Source organism: Protomyctophum parallelum (genome assembly GCF_964188405.1).
Source record: "Protomyctophum parallelum genome assembly, chromosome: 11".
NCBI lineage: Eukaryota > Metazoa > Chordata > Actinopteri > Myctophiformes > Myctophidae > Protomyctophum > Protomyctophum parallelum.
In genome coordinates, this window is record NC_139707.1 from 3,670,059 (window position 1) to 3,686,117 (window position 16,059).

Genomic DNA, 16,059 nt, shown 5'->3' on the forward strand with positions numbered 1-16,059 from the left:
CATTTCAGAACCACATGCTCCCTCGTCTGGAAGTGGGCTAATGGCCCTTCAGAATGTCGACAGCACAGACGTGAATCCCCTGAGATCTGTGGCTTAGCCCATTCTGACCGGGCACCCATTTTGGTGTTAGCATCATGTTATGCTTTAGCTATTGAAAAATAGCAGATCTACAAGCTCATATCGTGCCACCGAGTGGCGCGATACGAGCTTGTAGGTCTGCTATTTTTTGAAAAATCGAAGAACGACTGACATTTTTAGAATCTGATCTCAGGTCAGAATGGGTTAATCAGACCAGTGTGTGTCCAGTGGAAACCTCGTATGAATCTGATCTCAGGTCAGAATGGCTTAGGGGGACTTAGGATGGACCATCTGTGTGTCACGGCGTCCCGTCCCCGTTCTCCTGTTTACCAGGTGTCCTACTGTATGTGTATAGAGAACTAATTGAGGTTAACTCAGTGCCTGCAATTGCACATTTTGAGTCAAGTTCCTATCAAGTATCCTAATTTTCTTTTGGCATTTTCACTTTTGCTCATCTGCTGAAATCTGCAGAATGCTGCTGAAATATTTTGATCCTTTGATCCTGTTTTGGATTTTGAAGGCCGCTTTCGTTTTTTTGTTTTTATTTTCATCTCACCTGTCAGTCAGTCAGTGTTCAAAAATGTATTTTTCTTTTTTCCCCAGTGTGTATTTTATGTAAACTCCACGCATCGCTAACCCTTATGAAACTAAAACTCAAGAGCTACAGTTGTGGCTGAAATATACTGTAGGCTCAGCAAGATACGATGTGTTGATGTTTGAGCTTAAAAACAAAACAAATCTTATGTCACTGGAGATGAGCATCAACCTTGATAAAGACTTTTGCTATTTTGCTTCCAGCTGAGCCCAGCGGATGCTGCCTGTAATACAGTTTTCAATCATAGCTGTTAAATAACTACACAAAAGTTCCCGGTCAATAATGCCACAAGTATCAAGTTGCCTGTAGCTGGATAAATAAATAAATGGATGATGAATTCTCCAGAATTCATCATCCATTTATTTATCCATTTATTTATTCATGAATTTAGTAGGGAGACGGTACGCTATATAGCGTTTGTTATTCTGTTAGGACAGCAGGCGCCAGAGAGCGAGACAACAAAGCCATGCATGATAACAGGTGGAAGGAAGGTAGCTGGAGGCTCCAGCACCGGGATCTATGGAAATGAGCAGTGGTGGAAAGTAACTAAAGCAGATTTACTTAAGTACTATCTAGACTCTAGAGCAGTGGTTCCTAAACTTTTTATCCTGTGACCCAAAAGAGAACTTTGATGTCTCCCCTGGACCCAAACTAGTGAAAATAGCAGATCTATACAAGCTCAAAACGTGTCGCTTCGCGCCTCATTGTGAGCTTGTAGATTGGCAATTTTCACTACTGCTTAAACAGTTGTTCTCTAATTTATTCTTATTATTTTTCTTTGATTTCTTCATGAAATTACTGGTAAAACAAATGTTCACCCCCAGAATAGGGACGCTAAGGTTGCGAAAATGATCAGACTCACAAAAACAAAATTCTGAAAAATCACTGACTTGGAATCGTCCAGACTTGGCTCAAGTCTTGAAAGCAAAAACGTAAATGAGATTACAGTAGTTTGGTAATAGCTCACTTAACCCATTAAGACCGGGTAAGCAAAGTTCTGTCATTTTAGATTTGAGCTAAAAAGCATTATTTTATACTATTCAAAAATAGCAGATATACAAGCTCATAGCATCTGGTTAGGATGCCTCTCGGGCATCTCCCTAGGGAGGTCCTCGAGGCACGTCCCACTGGGAGGAGACCATAGACTGTAAAAAATATGGACAAAGCGTTCGCCGGGTCTAACATGAACGTAAAATGAAGCCTGTAATAATAATGATGTAAGTCGCCATCTTTCTAGATCCGTTTGGTACCAGCTGGCCATTGGCTGGCTCCGTTTTGGACCAGCTGGCCATTGGCTGCCCAGACAACGAGGCGGGACTTCCCCCCTTCTTCTCCGTTGGTTTTTATTTTGACTCGAGTGGGAGGGGAATCCCGATCATATACTGTAACGGTAGCCACGCCCCTCAGAACATACGCGATGTATTTTTTTCTTTATGGTCATTTTTTTAATTAATGGGACCATAATTTTCCAAAAAGAATATTATGACATTAGAAATGAGACTTTAAACTAGTGACTGGAAGAAGAAAGTATTCATGACCATGTTTATTAAGGTAATACAGTCTAGGTGAAGTTGGGCCAAAATACATGGGCCTCTATGGAGCTATGGGGCTTTTTGGGTCCAGTCCAGCGCCACAACAGGCCATTATATGAACTACCGATTTAAAATGAGGCTTCACGAAATATCTGGCTGACTGCCCCCCTGGAGGAGACCCCGGGGAAGACCAAGGCACAGTTGGAGGACTCACTGGCCTTGGAACGTCTCGGGATCACCCAGGAGGAAGTCACTAATGTTGCTGGAGCTCTCTGGTGGAGCTGTAGCCCTGACTCGACTATGGATAAGAGGTTGAAGATGGATGGATGGACAAACTCATAGCGCGTTACTTTGTGATGTGCTTGTAGATGAATCTTGTAAATGTGCTATTTTTGTGCAAATCTTTAACATTTTGTGCAAATCTTTGAATATAATCTTTTATAGCGAACCTTTTTAACTAGAATCATTGCTTCTGGGGGTCACTGGAATCAAATATTTTGATATGGGGGTCGGCGACCAAATATATACAGTACAACATACAAATACATTTTGGGGGTCCTTGACATGAAGTTTTAGAACCACTGATATAGAAACATACGTTTTTCTGAAAACCAGAATCGGCATTTGTATAATCAGGTCTTAAAGAACAATGCAACTTTAAATATATCAGTCTCAAAGGTTTACTCTAGTGAAACATAGGTTACTACTTAACACAAGTTTCAAGTGTCACAACTGTTGGCATAACTGATAACTGCAGCCTTGGTAACTGACTGGGCACTGCAAAACGTGTTTGAAATGGATAATGGGGATGGGCAGAGATGAGACCTGAATAATGTCATATAGACATTCATCTTATTACATTACTGACTTGTACAAATAATCAGGGAGCTGGTAAACGAGTAACAAAAGATTGCAACGTTAAGGGAGGCACTGATTAGCACTGAAGTGAAAAGGGCTACATTGTTACAGATCACAAACATAAACCAGTTACACTTCTGACGTGCACATACTAGGGATGCCACCGAATAATCAAATTTCCGATTAATAGTTGCAGTCTCCGAAATCGATTTTAATATTTCATAATCGAAAATCGGAAAGAAAAAAAAGATTATAGCCAAAATATTGGCTAATAAGTAAGGCTGCATGATATATCGAACATGTACCTTCATCAGAGTGAAGAATATAAGTATAAATCAAGTTGAGCAAAGCCACTCTTCTCTGCCCCTCTCTCTAACAGACACAGCCAGACAGACAATCAGATGAAATGAAGGCAGGTGTAGAGTAGAGTGTAGACTAGTGAACTGTTCTCTTTATATCAAGTACTTCATACCAGCCCCTTATGAAACTACTTCTCCCCAAATCCAAATGGATTTCATTTTCCATCCTGAATGGCACTGAGAAGATCTCCACAAAGGTTTACTCATCAAAACTGATTATAAAACTGTAACCATCAAAGCATGCACTCAACATATAATGGTTATGTGACCATGGCATGTGCATAATATAAAATCTTAAAAGTTGGGGGGGGGGGGGGGGGGGGGGGGGGGTCGATTAATCGATTATTAATTGCCAGAGCTGTAGATTATTCGATTGGGCAAATGGTCACTTTGTGGCATCCCTTGCACATACTCCCTTCCCCAACATTAATATTGAATGTAAAAACTTACAACAGCACGAATCTATTTAAGAACATGTAACCTGTCTTCATTTAAAACCTTCATGGTGACAAACAATGCTGCTTTATTCAGGGCTGCTTAATTGCGTCTTCTGTGTACTCTGTACTGTATGTACATGCGTGAGTGTGTGTGTGTGTGTGTGTGTGTGTGTGTGTGTGTGTGTGTGTGTGTGTGTGTGTGTGTGTGTGTGTGTGACTGTGTGTATTTTGCAAAAGCATTCAAAGATGTTAAAAAATAGCTTAATATCTACAAGCTCGTTGTGAGCTTGTAAATCAACAATTGTTCTTTAAATCTTTCAAAAAGATATTCAAGGTGTTTTCTGCTGTGATATACACACTGCAGACTGCGGGGTGGACGATCACTTTTGTGAAGTGCACTCTTTATTGCAAAAGCTAATTATGTAAGCTGGCAAGAGAGACAAGAGAAAAACTCTTGTCTATGGCCCAAGGTTGCCACACACTGTATAATGGGACCACTTCAAACACTGCGTGTATCTAATTAAATTTCCCAACAAATTAATGAGACACTGCAGTGCACTTCTTTGCGAGACAATTATGAGGACCAGTGATGCTAATGTTTAGTTTAGATTCTAGCAGAAGCCCAGCAATTAAACAGATGTTCACTGTTTTCCATTGTAAGTGCACCATGCAATTACCAAATGATGTTTTAATTCCCATCAACAAACCTAGTTATTGGGTTAGCATATAATGACAGTAGTACCATCAAGTGCTCTTGTGCTGTGTATCTAGCTTGTATGTTACTTCCTAAAATGTGTAGAGGATGAAAAACATAATTGGGACAAGAAAATAATGCTTCCCATGATAATGCTGATATTTCTACTTTCCGATTACTCCTTGCACGTTAAAGGACCACTTCACCACTTTTCAACCTATCTTCATATAATAGGTCCTCACTAATAATCATGAAAAAATGGCACGAATTTTTTCTACTCAGTCTGTGTCTCATAGGAGGGCTGTGGGCAGTTTAGAAACCGTCTTCCAGTGACATCATCATTAGGCAGATTTATTTTTAAACAAGATTTTTTTACAAAAATATTTAGATTTTCATTATCGTGAGAACGATGGCTTCCATTTTCGCATTGCAACTTTTCAGGACTAGAAAGCCTGCAGTTTCTATTAGCTTGTAAAGACGGTTTCTGAACTGCCCACAGCCCTCCTATGAGACACAGACCATTTTTTCATGATTATTAGTGAGGACCTAGTATATGAAGATAGGTTGAAAAGTGGTGAAGTGGTCCTTTAAGGTCATAGCTTTGACCTTGTGTTGCCTGTGAAGAAAAACATCAATAATAATGATCCACTAGCTACGGGCAACTATATTATGCAATTCAAATGCAAATTGTGTTAATAGATGCTTCGACATGCATAATACTCAATACCAAATATGGCAATTTCAATTAAACTTCAACATAGACTCATCTCTTTTTCCATACATCCTGATCTGGACAGACACACAAAACTTGAATCAAGCAACTTAAAGGTATATTCAGTGATTTCACATAATTCAAATATCACTTATTTTTTTGTTTTGTTGTGATAATCCTCCCTACTATAGAGTGTGCTGACCATATAAGGAGTTCCTCCCTGTCCCCAGTTAACCCCTGGGGGTCAAAAAACCTTAGGTTTCGTTTTTGACTCTCTATCCTGATTGGATGAAAGGCTGGGTCCCAAGCCAAAAACGAAACCTATGGTTTTTTGAGCGAAATCACTGAATATACCTTTAAAAAGACATTAGATGATAATGTTATGATAGTGCGGCCGGTGTTACAACTATCAACACTTTTCTTCTTTAAACTTTTTGTTGTTGTTACTGTATTGTGTGTGAACTAAGAAATCAACGAACCAAGTGAAATTCCTTGACGGTAGGAATGCACATCCAAGTCAACTACAGTACGATGCAGTGCTTTAAAACACATACTGTACGTCTTAGGCTACTACAGCACGCCTCCAAACCTTCCTGTAACTACAGTACTATGCAGTGCTTTAAAACACATACTGTACGTCGTAGGCTACTACAGCACGCCTCCAAACCTTCCTGGGCTACCGTCCAAGGGCTTAACAAATTCCACCTCCCAAATAGTGTTTTAATTATGTCAACAGGCTCCGTGCTGGGGGACACAGATAACAGATAGTTCAGTCTGTTTCAGACAGAGGCACCACACACACACACACACACACACACACACACACACACACACACACACACACACACACACACACACACACACACACACACACACACACACACACACGCAATAACAGAATAAGATTGATCAGCAGACGTTATTATTGCACACTCCTATTTCTCTTTCTCACAGCACCTTGGGGACTGCTTTGGCCAGTGTCACAAAAAAACTCCTTCAACACCCTCCCATTTTCCTCCAAATAGCGTGTGACTTAACATGTCTGGAATGAAAGCTCTGTTCTTTCCACACTTATTCATAAGTTCATTTAGTGAAAGTTATAATCAGCGGTTGCTTTTACAAATGGACAAAGTGAAGCAGGGAAGGAGAAAGCATATTATTGTGGGTGCTGCTGCCGGGTGGGTGTCAGTTTTGTATTGTGCTTGACTTGCCAACTGGCAACTTTCATTGCTTGTTAGTTGTGTCTGTGACTGTGACATGCTGACACCCGCTCTCCCCAGTGGCCCTATTACCTCTGAGATGCCACTGACATGATGACAGACACACAGGGGATCTCAGGGTGGGGGGGGGTGTTAAAGCTATGTACACTGTCTGTGACTGTGAGCCGTCTGGACTTTAGCCCTGAGGCAATCATCTGTCTGACTCTCACCTCACCAACACTAACAAGGTCCGACTGCCCTGTCAACAACAGCGCCACTCTACCATATACTGGACCAAAACAATAATGTGACTGTGTGTGCTTAATAATGTGAATGATATGACTTTGGTTATAGGCCTCATATAGGGTCTTTGTTGAAACAGAATGATGAACATTTCTGACATTCATTGTTGATGACTAGACTATTTATTTAGTCATATGAATAGTCCTATATTATGCTTAATAACTGTGCGTGCGTTGCTTGTTAAGTAACATTAAATGTGGTTTGTAAACACTGACAGTGTTTAGGCTACACATAGCCTAATGTTGCTTACAGTTTATATTGAAGTAGTATACACATTACAGTCATTACTACAACAGTTTGTGTTCATGTTGCACAGCCAAGAAATAATAACTAAGACGCAAGGGAACCCCATATTTATGTCGATGTTAAACAACCAGTGAACTATAGCCTACAAACAAATGACAGGTTATAGCACTGCGGTAAACTGCCTCAATGAAACGGTTCGGTCAGATCCATAACGTGAGTATTGGCGACCCCAATTACGCACGGATTTCAAGACCAGAATATACAGTTTATTTTGCTATCACACAACACGTCGACCTCGATCATCTCGTGGACATAATAATAATGACTCGAAAGCAGAGGAATGCCACTTCTATCAGTCACCTTACCTTCATTTGTAGAGACAACGAGGGAGACACAGGCGAGGAGCGAAAGGGCGCACGAAATCCACCTCTTGGTTGTCATGCTGAGTGAGTGTCAGAACCAAAGGAGAAGGCTGAGCCAAAGTGACTGTAAAGTTGGAGGAAAACTTCATCAACTTATGTACAAGGGCTGAAGTTGTGAGTGTGTGTGTGGCGGGCGGGCGCGCGCGCGCGCGCGCACTTCCGGCTGATAAGCCCTAGGGGATGTTACTTTGTAGCCTGGGCTACACCACGGAATGAAATTCCGACGAAAATTAAGGCGGGGACCTTAATGAGTTATTGTAAATAGTAATTTCACAAGAATTACAACTATGTCAGACTCTAACTCGACTGTATATTATCATTACTGACTGGTAATGACTTACCAGTCAGTTTACATTTCTCCTAATGTGTCAGTCAGGTTGTCATTATTTATTTTAATCAAGCCTATACCTATATTTTATATTGTAATGACCGGCTTAATTATGCAGGCAAACAGCTCGAAAAACTCATCACGTAGCCTATAAACTTAATCCACATGAAAGGGGATGGGAGAGGGAGAGCTTAATTGCAACACTTGTGTCACTGACTCCATTAGCACATGTTCTGCGCATAACATGGCACAGCATATAATGCAACACAACACATAATTAACCAAGGTTCTGCCAGTAGAAAAATCACACAGATGCTGATGATTTGACGTCTGTCCTACTCCCTACATGGACCATCTGGGGCAACTTGGGATGAAAGTACCTGTAGCTCTGGTCCATATGCCTATATGGCCTTAAGGATATGTTACTCTCGACTTCCTGGCAAAAGCCTTTTCCCTAGTAGAGGCACTCCGACCACATGGATAAAATGCACTTTTTGTCCAGAAAAGAAAATATTTCACCGGAAGGAAAAATCTTGTCAATGGGATTTTCTATTGAAAATATTTGTAGAGGGCGCAGTGGAGTAACTGGTGGAAAAAGATATTCCCAAAAAGTGCATTTTATATGTGTTCTCAGAGTGCGTCCACTATAGGTAAAGTAGACTTTCCTTAAGGCCTTAAATATGGACCAGAGATGAGAGCTATAGGATGAAAGCAGAAAGGCAACCAGAGCTGTCAAATGTGTGACACTTTGTTTGAACATGGCCAGGTCTCTCGGCCTGCAGCACCACTTACTTTTCGTTACATGCATATAAATGACAATGTCGATGTTTGTCCAGCCATTGAGTCCAGCTACGTCCTGCACCTGGATAACGTGCCCAAAGAAGAGATGCAGTGGCGTGCACAGACATTTAGAGGGGCAGGTGCTCAAGTGAAAAAAAGGGGCACCTTGCATGTAGAACCGGCCGGTTGCCTTAACCCATTCTGACCTGAGATCAGATTCTAAAAATGTTCTTCTACATCCTGACAGTTTTCTGAAAAAGCTATTTTTCTGTCAGTCGTTCTTCGATTAAAAAAAATAGCAGACCTACAAGCTCATAGCGCGCCACCGAGTGGCGCGCTATGAGCTTGTAGATCTGCTATTTTTCAATAGCTAAAGCATAACATAATGCTAACACCAAAAGGGCACATTGCCAAAAGGGCAGGGGGTGCTCTAGCACCCCCTAGTGTCTATCTGTGCACGCTACTGAAGAGGTGTTTCTTTCCATCATAAAGCAAGGCAGCTCGAGACCTCCTCTGGATAGCATCAGGCATGCCATCATTGAAGCCTGACGACAGGGACCCACGGGTGAGTCTTAACCGGCCACATTATGTCGGAGCCACGGGTGAGTCATAACCGGCCACGCATGTGTCTATGCTGGTTAAAACCGGCATAGAATTATATATGAGACGTCACCGGATTTCACCCCTTATTCCGGGTTGGAACATGCATTCTGGGTGCGTTTTGGGGCATATGTGAACGCGCTGGGCCGAAAACATGAGCGACACTGTGCGTGTGCGCACGTTCATGCCTATATGGCCCAGTGTCGCTTGAGCTGCAGTACCTACTTTCGGCCGGGGCTTGGCAACAGGTAAGTCTTAACTAGCCACGCGTGTGTCGGACCAACGTATGCACCCCGATCTACTTCTTCGAGGTAGCGTTCAGTGGCATGAGCTTGTTGTACCTTTGCTCGGGCGCCCTCACAGTGGTGTATACTTTCTGTCCCTAACCTCTCATCTCCTCGGGAAGCACAGGGGGGGGGGGGGGTTCTTCGTTCTGATGTCACGAACTTAATGACTAGTGGTTTGCTCATTAAAAGAAGGAGACATGACAACACCATTTGTATAGGAACACCCTTGTTTTGCGGCAACAGCTTGCATGAATCATCACTCACAGATCGGGACAGCCTTATAGCTGAATGGGTAGAGAGGCTTTTGGGGAGTTAGAAGTTCCCCTTCAGTGTGGCCATTCAATTTGTGGAAGTGTGCCCAAGCAAGACACATAACCGATAACTGCTCCCTGGGCGCCAAATAGTTAGAGTGGGTAAATACAGAAGACAAATTGAATGCATGTGAAATTGACAGTGGCAAAAATACCCCAAAGGGAAAGGGGTCCACGTCACTTATATTCAACCCATAATATGAATGATACAACACATAATATCTATATCATTCTCCCAACGCAGCACATGATAACAAGATACTATAACCCATTCTGAACGGGCACCCATTTTGGTGTCGGCATCATGTTATGCTTTAGCTATTTAAAAATAGCAGATCTACAAGCTCATATCGCGCCACCGAGTGGCGCGATACGAGCTTGTAGGTCTGCTATTTTTGAAAAATCGAAGAGCGACTGACATTTTTAGAATCTGATCTCAGGTCAGAATGGGTTCATCAGGGCCAGTGTGTGTCCGGCAGAAACCTCGTATGAATCTGATCTCAGGTCAGAATGGGTTCATCAGGACCAGTGTGTGTCCGGCGGAAACCTCGTATGAATCTGATCTCAGGTCAGAATGGGATAAGGACAACACAGTAGCTAGTGCTGAACAATGTGAAACCTTCCCAGCCACTAATAGCCTGGGACGTTACAATATGACCCCCCAATTGGGAGCTGATGAACTGTGACAAGACCTGACCATGATCGTGTCTTTTCAGGCCCCTCAACGCAGCGTCGACACTTTAATCTCAGGCAATTTGTCGCACTGGGATGAAAGGATTTCTTCCGGAGCACCATTACCAGTCCAGCCTTTTGGCAGAAACTCATCAAAGTGTCTCTTTCATTCTGGAAATTCACACTTGAATTGTGGGCTTTGAAGGAGATCTGAAATAGAGTTCTCATCGGGCCCGAAAATTAAGGCCCGGCCCTGCCTAACTGATCAGGCCCTAGGCCCGGCCCGGCCCGACTAATTAGCATAGATTTTAGGCCCGACCCGGCCCTAAAATGTCGGGTCGGGCCTGGTCGGATTTGTGCAGAATTTGAGAAATCTACACAGATCAAAAGTGAAACGCCAGTCAGCACCATCTTCATAATAGATAAATACACAAACAGACAGAACAGAACTATTATTTTTATTATTCTAAACATATTCAATATATATATATTTTTTTCATGGAGCCCCAGGCCCGGCCTGGCCCGGCCCTACTGATTAGCATACATTTTAGGCCCGGCCCGGCCCTAAAAGGTCGGGTCGGGTCGGGCCTGGTCCGGTTCGGGCAGAGTTTGAGAACTCTAATCTGAAACCATCTTGCTTCATCTGTCCTCGCATTGGTGACACATCATTGAGCTTCACTATGGAAATGCTGGTCTGTCTGCGTCTGGACATTAATTTTAACCTCCATATTTGGAATGCATGCCATGTGAAATTGTCCAGTGAAATACATTCATTCACTACGCAGAGTGTTATAAAATAATAATATGGTCAAATTTAATTTGCCAGTAGCAACCTTACCCAAACTTTCTTTTAATAGCATGCAAAGCATCCAAGTGTATATCATCACAGGCAGAAACCTTGTATCTCCATACCTTTATTTTCACAATTTAATGCTGTATTTTAGACTACATCGTATGACATTGTCACTCAAAAGTAGCAAAAATAGCTTATCGATCAATCTATCATATCAAGCTCACAACATGAGCTTAATTGTTGTTTGGAGATTTTTGCTATTTCCGGCATTTTCACCACACACACACACACACACACACACACACACACACACACACACACAATGTTAATGTTGTGCTAATGTTTACGTGTTTACGACTAGTCTAGCTGTCCAACTCTGTGCCAGTAACAACCTGTGTTACACTTGTTTACCTCTGGGCCACAAGTCCATTCCCCATCTGTGGCGTCTGGTAATGTGCTTGTTTAATTTTTGGGAAATGGGGCATAAGACATGAGCTGAAAGGTAAACCCCCGGTTGCAAAAGGCAAGTTGTGAAAATGAGAGAAGTTTGAAGTTTGAATGTCCAAAATGGGGACACCAGGTTGAAAGTCGACTGTCTGTGGGTTTTATCACAAAAAGTATTAACAAGACCTTGACTAACTACATTGGTTTCATCAGAAAGCATGTTATTGTTTCCCCCTGAAAAGTAATAGTTTTGTAGTTTGGACAGGTTTACAATCCACAGCAATTGTGGAGTGTAAAGTGGTGTCACAGTTGCAGCCGAGATAGGCTAAAATTGTATCTACCAACCAACCCAGTCTATACGGTAGCCTGACTTTCATCGTTTGAATGGAGCCACTAATGTATGTGAAATATTGCGTTGAATTTGCATAGCCTGCCCTGTACAACACAAGTAAATCACTGCACTGTCTATCCCCGCCAAAGTAAGCTGATATACTGTAGAGACACCTGAGGTGATGTAACACCAGGGATTCCCACAGAGGGATGCATGGCTGCATGCATGCCTTGGGTTGTCTCTGTCTTTTTCTAGGAAAAAAATCTAATGATGGTTTAATGGTTGTAATATATATATATATATATATATATATATATATATATATATATATACTGTATATTAGGGGTGTGCTGAAATATCGATATTGCGATATATATCGATACTTCCTCCCGCGATAAATAATCGATACGCCGCTGGCAAATATAATAATAAAAATCTGGGAGGAAAAATGGGCCTACAGCATGGAATTGTGGACAAAATCTTATCCAACGATAAAAATACTAATTTGGGTCTGAGAGGCTAAATCTCATCAAATGGTGGTCTGTGGCTCAAATGTTGAATAAATAATGGACCGTGATATGAAAAGGGTTGAAAACCACTTTAGGCTATATGGTTATTGTACTGTTTGCACTGTTGACACTTCATTTTTCTTTGCATTGCACAGATTGCATTGAACAGTTTGTCACTGACACTTTCTTTTGTTATTGGCGGGATGCGAAGTCATTCCTATACACTAGCCCGGGCAGCGCACCCCCCACCCCTCCGCCTCTGCGCTCTTCTGCCAAGTCAACACACACACACACACACACACACACACAGACGGGAAGGCGGAGGAGCGGGGGGTGCGCTGCCCGAGCATAGTGCATGAAAGTTGTGTTGTATGCTAGATAGATAGATAGAATACTTTATTGGCAGTTTAAGAAAATTACAGAAAATGACATCATTTAAAAAAAACCGCCAAATGGACTTAGACACAAAAAAGCCTTTGCTTGTTTCCATTGTGGTCCACTTTGTGACATGAAACTATACACATACATACTGTACAGACAAAACAACCATGGAACATATAATACATAATCCTTATATATAAGGCTGGGAGCTATATACATAGGACAAGAGGTACCCTGAGGGAATAGTCCTGAGCATGGGAGATGGGCTATCCAGGGTCGGAAGCTAACTATGACCAGTTAGTGTGTAGATGGAGCCATGATTTCAGGTCTTTCCTAAATATTGCAATAGTTGCAATAGAATTTAGGGATTTCAGGGCTGGAGGGAGTGCATTCCACAGAGTAGTGGCTGCATAGAAAAAAGCATTTTTTCCCATGAGTGTCCTGAAACTGGGGGGAACTAGGTCATTTCTGGTACTCTGAGTACAATGTCATGGGAGTTTTACTTTAATTGAGTATTTCCATTTGTTGATACCTTATACTTTAACTGTTACTGTGAAGATTTTGATTATCAAAATTGCCCAAAATAGCAGATCTGCGGGGGAGAAAGTGAAGGAAAACGTAGAATTTAGAAGCAATTAAAGGCAGCTGCAGGAGCGCTAAAACGGTGAAACGTTCTGGTGAAGCGACACTTTTCCGAGCTGACATCCACTGTTGCCTTTGATGAGACAACCTTTTTAAAGATATTTTATTCTGCATTTATGTTATCTTTAAATAGTGACAGTGATCAGAGAGACAGGAAAGGCAGGAGAGAGAGAAGGAATGACTTGCAGCATGAGTACTCACTTTAAAAAATAAAAATGTAGAAATATTCTGTGACCAGAATGAACAGTTTACTTGAGTAAAAGTACAAAGGTATTGGCATAAACATATACTCAAAGTACCAAAAGTAAAAGTACCCATTACAGAATGACCCATTTCACAGGTTTCAAATGTTGATCTATTATCTATACAAGCTCAGATCAGCTATTTTCAAATAGTGACAGTTTAATTATGCCTGAAGTGGTTAATGTATGTTTTGTAATTGTCACAATAACATATTAAGATATTATCGTCACAATATTGAGGTATATGGTAAAAACATATATATTGTGATATTAGATCCATTTCACCCAGCCTTAAATTAGTCACAGGCAGCTATGGGCTACTCTTTGGAATAAAAATGTGGAAGTGTACCAGGGTGTGCACAAAGGCGTCCTTTGGCAAATAAGGAGTGGTTTACATAGAATATCTTGCAAGTTGCAATACATCATAAAGGTCAGGTCATTACTTCTGATTACTACATACTCAAATAAATGAGTCAGTCAGTCCATCAGCACTATGTCAGCCATGACAGATTCATAACATTCTTTACCAGCTAAAGAATGTTAGACTCAGCTAAATCTCAGCTCAAGTTTATCTGCTGGTTGCATTCCTTGAGACTTTCAATTAAGTGACACCGTGGGACCTTGTAGACGAGCTATTATTTTCGTTGTTCAACAAAGTACAGTGTGTTTAGATAACGTCAAACATTCACTGAAATACTGAATATTGACACTGAGGGCATTGATGTTCATGGCTCATAGATATGACATAGTACAGGGGTTCCCAAACTTTTTTGGACCAGGTACCCCTTTTGGGGTAGATATTTTTCCAGGTACCCCCTCATCCTCGCAACACAGATAACAATATATTTACAACCACAAGCAGTGTTTCCTGCAGGAAAAAGCTTTGGCATGGTGCTGGGCGCAGGCCGCAGGGGGGCCTTCTTGCGTTGAACATTTTGATTAATTAATTAATTTGATTAAATAATTAATTAATAAGATTAATAAATTAAGATTGATTTGTATTATTGCTCTTGTATTGCTATTGGAGACATGGGGGACACTGGGCAGGCACTGGGGAGGCACTGGGGAGACACTGGGGAGGCACTCGGGAGGCACTGGGGGGACACTGGGGAGGCTCTGGGAAGGCACTGGGAAGGCACTGAGGGGACACTGGGGAGGCACTGGGGAGCATGGGGAGGCACTCAGGGGGACACTGGGGAGGCACTCAGGGGGACACTGGGGAGGCACTGGGGAGGCACCTGGGAGAAACTGCAGCCACTGGGGAGACACTGGGGAGCCACTGGGCAGACACTGGGGAGGCACCATGGCGGACACTGGTGAGGCACTGGGCAGACACTGGGTAGACACTGCAGGGCAGACACTGGGGTGGCACTTGGGGAGGCACTGGGGAGGTACTGGACATTTCATATCACACACACACCATGATTCACTAGCCCCCTCAAAAAAAAAGGGGAAAAAAAGTTATTTTTTTTCTTTTTTTTTGAGTGGGCTTGGGTACCCCCTGGCTATGCGTCGCATACCCCTAGGGGTCCGCGGACCCCACTTTGGGAACCGCTGACATAGTATTTGCAGTGTGAGTCTATGGACATCTGGACATCAGTTCATCTGACCTAGGCTTTTCACAGGCTTCTCAGTGACCGTTGGAATGGGTTCCTCGCCAATGTGGAAGCGGTGGTCTACCAGCTTCCCCTTGACTATGGAGATGCTTCTGGACTTGGACGGCTTGATCTTCATGCGGGCCAGCTCAATGTTTTCCTGGAGCTTTCCCAGTAGCCGTACAGTGCAAGCCTTGGTCATGGTGAGTGTTGTGAGGTCGTCCATGTAGGCTCTAATCGGCGGCAGCCTCAGGCCAGGTTTTATTCGCTGTCCTCCAACCACCCATCGAGAGGCCCTGATGATGACCTCCATGGCCAGGGTGAAGGCTAGTGGGGAGATGGTGCAGCCGGCCATGATTCCCACTTCCAGATGCTGCCATGATGTAGTAAACTCTGTTGTTGTCACACAGAGCTGGACATCCTGGAAGTAGGCCTTGACAAGTGATGTGAGAGCTGGTGGGACCCTGAAGTACTTGAAGGCTGTCCACAGGAGGTTGTGAGGAACTGAGCCAAAAGCGTTGGCGAGGTCCAGAAACACCACGTGGAGGTCTGTTTTCTCCCTCTTGGCGACCTGGATCTGATGCCAGATCACACTGGCGTGTTCCACACACCCTGAGAAGCCCGAGATACCTGCTTTCTCTGTAGGTATCCTGCCAGTCTGTGCGCGACCACACTGAAGAAGATTTTTCCCTCGACATTTAGAAGGCTG

At 42.7% G+C, this 16,059-nt stretch overlaps 1 protein-coding gene across 2 annotated transcripts in view; it reads right to left on the reverse strand.

Moving 5' to 3' along the window:
* Nucleotides 1-16,059, reverse strand: part of tfpia (tissue factor pathway inhibitor a) — a 155,395-nt gene that overhangs the window by 44,828 nt on the left and 94,508 nt on the right. Inside the window, exon 2 of one of the 2 annotated variants that reach the window (XM_083776503.1) lies at nt 7,379-7,466. In XM_083776503.1, coding sequence (XP_083632629.1) covers nt 7,379-7,454 — 76 coding nt within the window. In that variant the 5' untranslated portion in view covers nt 7,455-7,466. Of the gene's footprint in view, nt 1-7,378; nt 7,547-16,059 lie in introns of those variants that run through there. The other variant, XM_083776502.1, reaches the window with a different exon arrangement.